Source organism: Myotis brandtii, unplaced genomic scaffold (genome assembly GCF_000412655.1).
Source record: "Myotis brandtii unplaced genomic scaffold, ASM41265v1 scaffold115, whole genome shotgun sequence".
In the NCBI taxonomy this organism is placed as follows: Eukaryota; Metazoa; Chordata; class Mammalia; order Chiroptera; family Vespertilionidae; genus Myotis; species Myotis brandtii.
In genome coordinates this window covers 14,334,259-14,344,668 of record NW_005353967.1, presented here as the reverse complement: position 1 = coordinate 14,344,668, position 10,410 = coordinate 14,334,259, and the positions used below count along the sequence as shown (strand labels likewise).

The 10,410-nt window shown below is 38.8% G+C and overlaps 1 protein-coding gene and 1 long non-coding RNA gene across 2 annotated transcripts in view; one reads left to right on the top strand and one right to left on the bottom strand.

The window, feature by feature from the left end:
• Positions 1 to 10,410, bottom strand: part of MCCC2 (methylcrotonoyl-CoA carboxylase 2 (beta)) — a gene marked incomplete at its 5' end in the record, with an annotated part of 61,047 nt that overhangs the window by 10,262 nt on the left and 40,375 nt on the right. Inside the window, 2 exons of the mRNA XM_005858146.2 lie at positions 5,285 to 5,361; positions 8,920 to 8,992. Of these exons, the coding sequence (XP_005858208.1) occupies positions 5,285 to 5,361; positions 8,920 to 8,992 (150 nt within the window). The remainder of the gene's footprint in view (positions 1 to 5,284; positions 5,362 to 8,919; positions 8,993 to 10,410) is intronic.
• On the top strand, positions 1,921 to 4,054 carry LOC102249867. Its single transcript, XR_313112.2, has 3 exons — positions 1,921 to 2,107; positions 2,939 to 3,027; positions 4,013 to 4,054. It is a non-coding gene; the product is annotated as an uncharacterized LOC102249867 (long non-coding RNA).

Here is a 10,410-nt window from a genome sequence, read left to right as displayed (position 1 = left end):
TTCTCTCTCATTGATGTTTCTAACTCTCTATCCCTTTCCCTTCCTCTCTGAAAAATCAATAAAATATATATTTTTTAAAAAGTCATCAGTTCAGGATAATTTGATATTTTAGAAAATACTATATATACTATTAAATGAAAACAAGCAATACCTCTATATACAGTAAGTCCTCACTTAACAGTGGCATAGGTTCTGCAACTTGAAGTGGAATGACACATAACAAGAGCAATTTTACTATAGGCTAATTGATATAAACAAGAGATTGGTTCCCATGGCATCTCATCAATATTATAATGAAATTACGGTTTTTTAGGACCTACTTATGTGGCCACATCAATTTTAGTTTTAAAAGGGGGATAGAAGTATATGGATTGTTCTGAGTGAAGGGTAATTTTAGCTCAAGAGAAGCTCCTGCCCCTCCCTTTAAGTAACTAGAACGTGAACTGGGACCTTGACCCAACTAAATGGCGAGGCAAATTTCTATTTACTAAACATCTGCTCTTCTTCTCATCCTGCAATAACCCTTTGAAGGCCACAAGGTGCATTACTGCATTCCTAGCTCAGGAAGTCTCATATACCTAGATCCCCCTTTCTATCTCTGAACCTCTCCTGCATGTGTGATCTCTGACTCTCTCATGTATATGGGGTTCCCATACATACAAATGTATTAAATTCAGTTATTTTCTCTTGCTAAAAAAAGGGGGAGGTAGAAAAAACTAAGGAATCATAATAAAATGTTACTCAAGATTATTTCTGGTATTGAGTGCAGGTGATTTTTATTTTCCTTATTTTTACTTTCCTGTTTTTGTCTTATAATTACAGTGGGGGGAACAATCTATATATATAAAAGGCTAATATGCAAAGTGATCCCTCGGGAGTTCAACCACGAGACCAGGAGTTCAATTGCTTGCTATGACATGTGCTGACCACCAAGGGGTGGCCTGGAACATGGTGGATGACCAGAGGCGGTGGCAGGGCGCTGAGGGAGCGAGGAAAGGAGGAGGTGGGGAGGCAGGGAACCTGATTGGCCCTGATCGCCAACCAGGCCTAGGACCCTACCCGTGCACAAATTTTGTGCACTGGGCCTCTAGTAATGAATAATAGAATATAGAAATTGACTTTAGTGGTAAAACATTCCACCGAACACAAATTCTTCCTCAATTAGGGTCTGAAAGAGCATAACTGCCTGTTACCTGTATCAATATGAGACCATTAACCTTGCTATTTCCTCTAGCATTCAAAGTAAGAAAGCAAGGCCAGACATTTTTTTCTTAAGAAAACATTTTATCAAATAAGTACATTAATTACCTGGCGAGGATGTGGAGAAAAAGGAACCCTCCTGCACTGCTGGTGGGAATGCAGACTGGTGCAGTCACTGTGGAAGACAGTATGGAGTTTCCTCAAAAAATTAAAAATGGAACTCCCATTTGACCCAGTAATCCCACAAAAATATTTCTAGGAATATATCCCACGAAATCAGAAACACTAAAAAGAGAGACTATATACACCTCTATGTTCATAGCAGCACAATTTACAATAGCTAAGATTTGGAAACAGCCTAAGTGCCCATCAGCAGATGAGTGGATTAGAAAACTGTGGGCCCGCAGTGATTTTCTTTTTTTTATAATTTTTTTTTTTTATTGATTTCAGAGAGGAAGAGAGAGGGAGAGAGAGAAACATCAATGATGAGAGAGAATCATTGATTGGCTGCCTCCTGCACACCCCCTACTGGGGATCAAGCCCACAACCTGGGCATGTGCCCTTGACAGGAATCAAACCTGTAACTCTTCAGGCTGTACCGACGCTCTATCCACTGAGCCAAACCGGCTAGGGCTCAGTGATTTTCTTCTTATATACCATACCAATTTATTTTGTATTTTAGTAGAAAATTTGTACTTCAACATATTTTCAGTAAACTTTTAGTTACTGTTTCTATTTGTAGGTAAAACTCTGCTGGCACAAACTCTAGCTAAATGCCTTGATGTTCCTTTTGCTATCTGTGACTGTACAACTTTGACTCAGGCTGGATATGTAGGTGAAGATATTGAATCTGTGATTGCCAAACTGCTCCAAGATGCCAATTACAATGTAGAAAAAGCACAACAAGGTATGTTTTCAGAATAACTTGCTTGTCTATCCCCAGATGTAGTCTATTGAGGAAGCAGTCTAATATTCAGTAAGAGCTAATGTAATTATTATTTTGAATGGAGTAAAATTCTGTAATTACATATAAGTACCTATGTTAAATGTTTTCTAGTATACTGACTAAGGGCCACAAAGTTTGCTTTGTCCTATTGTCATTAGTTGATTACTAGGGTGAAAATTGGCTAAATTATTATTCTGTTAGATCCTTAATACTATTATTGTGTTTGCTGTTCTGACTCTCCTCCAGACTCTGATTGCTGGGGTGGGGAGGGGAAGGAGGCCAGGTTAGGGGAGTGCAAGATGAATCTAGAAACAGATTAGCCTGTTGCCCTATGGGATATCATAGATGCTGCATTTCTCCTTCCCCCATCTAGCATCTGTCCTTGTTTACATGATGAGCTCGACAAATTCCTTTAAGATAGTAATATAGTTGGGAAAGAGTAAGCCAAAGTTTTACTAGTATCAGCACTACGTGTACCTCATGCTTCTCTAGAATCTACACTATGCCTCTATCTCAACTCCTAGAATAAAGAACCTGAAAACATGAGTGGGACAGACTGCTATTGTCAGAGAGAATTAGTTATCATACCCAAGTGATATTCTATAAAATGAATTATAAAACATTTGCACGAAATGATGAATGGGACAGATAGCAGTTCATGTTTATATATTTCTATATGTTAAGTGTGAAAGATTAAATAACCTTGCTCTCTGGCTACCTAGTATTTAAAAGCTGAGGTGATCTTGTGTATATCTTTTTCATATTATAAATAGACTCCTCCTTAAATTATAGGAATTGTCTTTCTGGATGAAGTAGATAAGATTGGCAGTGTGCCAGGCATTCATCAGTTACGGGATGTAGGTGGAGAAGGCGTTCAGCAAGTAAGCAGTTGAATATTTTGTTCAAGCCCACTAAAAGGAAGGGAATACATCAACCTCCCAATATTGTACGTTTGGTTTCATATTCAATTAGATTCTGTTTTGTTTATTTTTCCCACCCCCCAAACTCCACATTAACCACTTTAATGTACTTCAGATCCTAAGAGAAAGCTCTTGGCAATTTTAAATACCAAATAACCTTTCTTAGGAAATTGAAAATATTTTAAAGAACAGAAAAAAAGTAAAATTTAATTTCTGTTGGTTTTATTCCTCAAAGGCCCAGTTAAACATATTTAGAGGACTCTTAAAGAAAGTTCTGGTTCTAACTAGACACAGATGAACTATGTACTTGTATCTTATTCTTTTCAATTAGTTATAAGGTGTGATGAAATAGTGTTTCATTCCTTGTAGGGTCATAATTGAAGTCCTAACGATATATTGATCAAATGACCTTTTACTGGTAACAAATTATGACATAATTACAGGATAAGGAAATTGCCTTCTTTTTCTGACCAAGACATAGAGAGGTACAATCACAGTTAGAAGATGTGCTGGATAATTTTTTATAAAGGCATCTCAAAATATAGATATTCTCAAAGTTTAATACTAGGAGTATAATAAAATTTTTATTTATATGAAAGATAAATCTTTAACTATTTTCAAAATTTTGAATGTTCCTACAATGGTTGGGTACCATCTTAGAGGCATAATTCTGTCTTAATGTCAGAATTATGTCTTTACTATCAAAAACAACCTCTCAGTTGATTGATTTCTAAATGCATCAGGAGTCTCGAAACTATTCCAAATAAATTTATTAATTATTAATGTGATAGTGCATTAGATTTTCATGTTACTTCTAGAAATGGAGTTTTCTTTAGCTATGCTCATTGACCATAACCACATATTATTTTCCCCATTGAATCCCATTATCTAAAGTATAATAAATAATACACTTATATGATGATGCTAAAAATCATTCATTCTATAGGGCTTATTGAAACTACTAGAAGGCACAATAGTCAATGTTCCAGAAAAGAATTCCCGCAAGTTACGTGGAGAAACAGTACAAGTTGATACAACAAACATCCTGTTTGTTGCATCTGGTGCTTTCAATGGTTTAGACAGAATCATCAGCAGGAGGAAAAATGAAAAGGTAAGTTTTTCTGAGGAGTTACTGGGATACAGAACATTTGAAGTTACAGAGGATGGATACTCATTTTTCTATTCTCATATGTGCTGGCTGCCAGTTGTGAATTTTAAAGAGTTAAGGTTTTCTTAGAGCATACCAGAAACATATTTCTAGTTTTTTAATTTTTTTATTTTAGAGTAGCAAATTAGAATATTTCTAAGTATCATCCATGTACAGGATGTCCCCAAAAAATGTATACACACTTGGAATGATTAGTCAGTACTTATTAACATACAGTTCATTTTCAAAATGTAAAAGAATCTACAGAAATGAATATTGTTTTTTTCGTCAGTGCCTGTTTTCAAACTGATGACTGTTCTGGTCCAGGCACAGCTGATAACATCTATACTAATAAAATGGTAATATGCTAATTAGACCAAGAGACTGGACATCTTCCTACTGTTTGACTTCCTTCTGGGCAAAGCCACGGTGGTGGGGGCCGAGGCAGAGGCGGTTAGGGGCAATCAGGCCAGCAGGGGAGGGCAGTAGGGGGCCATGAGGCTGGCAGGGGAGCAGTTAGGCGGCAATCAAGCCGGTAGGCAGGCAAGTGGTTAGGAGCCAGCAGTCCCAGATTGCGAGAGGGATGTCCAACTGCCAGTTTAGGCCCAGGATTGGCAGTCGGACATTCCCCGAGGGGTCCCGGATTGGAGAGGGTGCAGGCCAGGCTGAGGGACACCCCTCTCCCCCGTGCACAAATTTCGTGCACCGGGCCTCTAGTATAATGAATAACATAAAATGATTATATGTTAATATATCCAGAGACATAGAAGCATCAAACAGATCGTCAAGCCTCAGAGAGGGGGTGGGAGGGTAAGAGATAACCAAAGGACTTGTATGTGTGCATATAAGCATAATCAATAGACACAGACAGTAGGGGGGTGAGGGCAAGTGCTGGGTAGTGGGAGCAGCTGGGGAGAGGGCAAGTGCTGGGGGCGGGGGCGGGGGCGGGAGCAGACTGGGAGAGGTCAATGGGGGGAAAAAGGAGATATGTAATATTTTCAACAATAAAGAATTTAAATTAAAATAAATAAATAAAACAGAAAATCTTGAAACATGTTTAACAGTACTTGCCTTTTTTGCAGATTCAGAAAAGAGGACTCCATTATTTCCAATGATGCCAATTGGGTATCCAAATATTCTAGCAAATCCTCAAGAGAAATTGGAAATAAAGAGTTATGTACTTCAGAGGGCTTTTAATTCACAACAAACAGACATATTTAACATCCTTTAATTTTAAATCAAAGTTTAAAGTGTACAGATTTTGTCTATGGTATACACCAGCTAATGTCACATTTTATTTCTAAGGTCCTGGAATCTGGATTTTTTCTTTCTTGAAAGGGGTGTGTCACATGTAAAGGGGTGTGCCACCTGTCTGACTGCTTGGTTTGGTTAGATTGTAACATGTTATATCTGAGTGCTCGCTGTGTACCAGACTTGAAGGATATTCTGAAATAGAATAATCAAAGATACAGAGTCCTTTACAGGTCAATGTTCAAAACTGGGCCATTGTCAGGTAACTAGCTTGCCTGAAAATGCCTGTGGTAATGACAGGCCCTTGAAATAAAGGGGAACCCTAGCAGGTTTGGCTCAGTGGATAGTGCACCGGCCTGAGGACTGAAGGGTCCTGGGTTTGATTTCAATCAAGGGCACATGTCTGGCTGCAGGATCAATCCCCAGTGGGGGGCGTGAAGGGTCCTGGGTTCGATTTCAGTCAAGGGCACATGTCTGGTTGCAGGATCAATCCCCAGTGGGGGGCATGCAAGAGGTGAGAATCAATCAATGATTCTCTCTCATCATTAATGTTTCTATCTCTCTCCCTCTCCCTTCCTCTCTGGAGTTGATGGAAATATTTTCTTTTTTAAAAAAAGGAAGGAAGGGAGGGAGGGAGGGAGGGAGGGAGGGGATACACTCAGCAAAGGCAAATTAAAACAAAAACAGGAACACTGTCAAGCCTGGTGATAACCAAGTTTAAAGTAAGAAATCTAGATAAGCTTAGAAGAAAAGTGCATCACTCCACTTTCATTTTCTCTGTTTGCATCTTTTTCTTTCTCCTTTCCATAAGTTTCATTTGTATTTCTTAAAGGAGAAGAAACTAAGGGAAACGTGATTTTGTGAGGTACACACTTTATAGATGATTTCAGGAAGTTAATTATTTTGTGAACCTGAAGACCTTGACTAGAGAGACCTTCCAAGAGTAATTCTCAACAAGCCTACTTATGACTATATATAGATGTCGAATACCCGGAACCCAAGAGTCAACAGCTGTGCTGGTTGAAGTGGGTCAAAGGCAGCACGCTACCAAAGTTTCTAGAACCTGGCTCTGTCTTCAAACTCAAGGTAGACAGGTTGCCATTAAGACACCCTGTTTGTGATGCCTGACACAAAGCAGGTGCTCAAAAAATTAATGGATAAGACTGTTCTGCAGTTTATTGATAAGCAGGACACTAAATTTTTAAAATTTTATTTGTTCTTTACTCTGACCTTTCATTTATTTATTTTTAATTATGTTTATTTAATGTGATAAAAATGAAACACTGATCAATGGTCACCTAGATTTCTCTTGGTCTTTCAGGCCTAAAATCCTAGCCACACTCTCACTGGCATTGCCATTTAGAATCAATGCAGAGAGGGGTGAACTTCCCAAACAGCCCAGCAATCCACTTTGAGTCCTGCCCCACCCACAAAAAGGCTGGGAACTTCGCTCATCTCTCAGCAGCAAGGTGGTACCCCTGAAGATATCCTGCCCTCTTCACTATTTAGACTTTTAACCCATTCTAGCCCTGCCTGGGATCTCCAGTAACAGGACTAGTGAGGGGGGCTCATGCCCCACTATAATAGGGACACCCATGAAGGAAGCACCTTCACCAGCTTCCTACAGGCCAAATAGGAAAGTAAAATATCCAAGGAACTACTAGGGCCAGCAAATGGTAAGGGCAGAGGCAGGAAGAAACCCTTAAGAGCTGCCTGGGACACCTGATCCTTAGAAAAATCTGTTCGCCTTCTCACTCCCTCCCCCGAAATGGCCCTCACCTTCTCATGTTCCCTCTTATTCTCCCTCTCACTTCTCATGCTCCCCGACTCTTCTCCTTCTCACTTCCCTCCTCTTCCCCCAACTTTACTTGAAGTCCAGTACAGTCAAGAAGAGATGGAGGAAACTGGATATATCCTTAGTATTGTAGGGGACAAAGGTGCCACCAGTTTTTTAGCAAGTACAGGTCAAATACATAAAAAGAGATAATAAGGACAGCCCATCCATCTTAAGAAAGAAGCAGAAACAGTTTGAACTTATTTTAAACTGCCCCACAATGAGGGTTACATCCTGAACTATTAAGTGGCAAATCCTGTCTATATATCAAACAAAAGCTCTTAAACACCTAAATACAAAAACATAAATTCCACTCCCAGTGTGAACCATTCTCTTGCTCATAAATCAGACCAAGAGAAAGTGTGGTGACTTACCCTTAAGCTTCAATGTATATTTGCAAGTTGGATTTTTTACAGCTGGTTGTTTATTCTACTTGGAAATGTTGTCTTCAGACTAACTGCTACATTTTTCAGCTTTTATCAGACCCAAAAAAATGCCCACATTTGTTTTGCCATTTGTCCAAGATAACTATGGGTCTAGCATCTATGTTTCAAATACTTTTCTCCAAAGGCCTACAAACTTAACACTTCAGGTGAATGAATTAACTTCTATAAATATCCTTGTTTTGTTTTTTCAGATTTGGTATTCTATCCTATATTCTGGATCTAGTATTTGCATAAGCCAACATAAGAGGCCGTGAGGTTTAACTCAGTCTGCATCCTCCCAGGAAGTTTTAAACATTATATACAATTTCCCAGTTGAATTAGAGACTAAATAATACAAAAGACTGTGCTGAGCCCCGCCAGTGTGGCTCAGTTGGTTAAGCATTCTCTCATGCACCATAAGTTGTTAGGGCACATGCCCAGATTGCAGGCTCAACCCCCGGTGGGGAGTGTGTAGGAGGTGGTTGATCGATGTTTCTCTCTCTCATTGATGTTTCTATCTTTCTCTCCCTCTCCCTTCCTCTCTCTCTAAAAAAAAAAATCAATGAAAACATATTTTTTAAAATACAGTGCAGAAATTTTCAAAATAGTTATCCAGAGAAACAAAAAGAACTACAAATATTTCTGCTAATTTGACAATAAGAAAATTTTTTTTAACATTTTATCTTTATTGTTGAAAGTATTACAGATGACCCCTTTCTTTCCCCATTGACCCCTTCTAGCTTGCACCCACCTCCCATCCCAAGCCTTCACCATACTATTGTCTGTGTCCATGGGTGATGCATATATGCATATGTTATTTGGTTAATCTCTTCCCAACCACCTACCCATCCCCACCTTCCCTCTAAGATTCAACAGTCTGTTCTATGCTTCTATGTCTCTGGATCTATTTTGTTCATCAGTTTGTTTTGTTCTAAACTTTTTATACAGCTAATGCTGCTAAGTCACAGATAAAGACCTAGACCACAGCATCTAGACATCATCATTTAAAACCTGGATCCATGAAGCCATTCAGCTTCAATTGATCTTTATAAAGCAGCTCCCTTTAGATACTGACTCACACATTTGTACTGCTCTAAATAACAAAGCTCATGTCAAGTGCATCAAAGCCTTAACACAAGACAGCATTTATTTTCAAGCAACAGAAAATGTTCACATTCAATTCTTCATCTTTATACCTGTAACTAATGTGTCTCCATATAAGGCTTTGAACTCATTGAATCTGCTTCCATCCACGATTCTAGCAATGACCTAAGAGGAAAAATAACAATGTCCCTGAAAATTATATTACAAAGGAATTGTTACATTGAAGTTATTTATAAGGAAAACAAATTCATAGTGAAGTTGTCACTTTCACAAAATTTCACCCTACATAGAAAATCTTCTCACGAGAATTTCACTTTTCATACGAAGTCATTCTGGGCTCTGATTTTACACTTCACTACAGAAGCATTAGCACTGTGTTGACACCAGAGAAGCAGAGAGACACCATGAGCTGGTTGCCAGACTCAAGGCTTCAGTGGCTGTTCAAATGTACTGGCCTAGGGTCAGGGATTCAATCAGAAAGCAAGGTAGAGAGCTTAGTCAGAAGACCTCCAACTTGAGGTATCACAGATGATTTGCATGTCCTGGAGCAAAGTCACTTAACCTCTCTGAGTCTAGGTTCTCACTTCTGCGAAGATGGGACAGAGTTGTGAAGATGTGATGACGTAGTAGCAAAATAACCTAAGAAAATAATGCTGAGATGAAGAACCAGCTCTGGCTCCCAGCTCTACCACTGAGAAATTAAGAGTCACAGCCTGGCTAGCTAAAATCCTCTAAGCCTCAATTTCCTCATCTGTTTTTGAAAAAATGATAAGACTTAAAAAGTGCTAACCACAGCACACTTCCTGGCTGTCATTAGAAGGTAGCTATTATTATTAATCCTTTGAAGGGGTTCAGAAGAACAGATGCTACTTTGACATGTGGATTATTTTGAGCTGAAGGCAACTGAGACCCTGCCGAGTCATGAGAAATTTTTACATCTCCCTTAAAGAATTAAAATTAGGGGCCTCATCCATACTCAGAGTTATCACTGACCTATCTATAAGGCAGGGGGAAATTCTAATTGTTGAACATCTGTTCTTCTTAATGTCCTGAGAATGACCCTCCTCCCTTCAGCACTTTCCCTCATCCTTAGCTCAGAATGCCGTATATATCTCATTTTAACTTTCTGTCCCTGAACCTCTCATGTATGTGGAGTCTCTCTCATGTATGTGAGGGTTCCATCATACATTCGTAATTAAATTTGGCTGTTCTCTTAATCTAATCTGACTTGTGTAGACTTCATTGTTAGACCAGCCGAAAGAACCCTGATGGGTAGAGGAAAGTTTCTTCCTCCCCTACACCTTCAATAAAGGTTTACTGATTCTGAATCTGATAATAAAGGATCACCCGACATACATATATAATTAACCTAAAAGGAGTAGAAATCACTAAATAGTTCATCCTCAAAGTTCATCATTATACATCAGGGCTATTTCAAGGAGTTTCAAACATGAAGCATATTCCAAATTCCTTCAAAAACTATTTTACATGATACACATCATTTTTCTACTAGTTCAAACTTCCTTTCTCCTACTTACTACATCAATGTAGGACTTCTTTTTGTAAGATGCAAAAACTGAAAA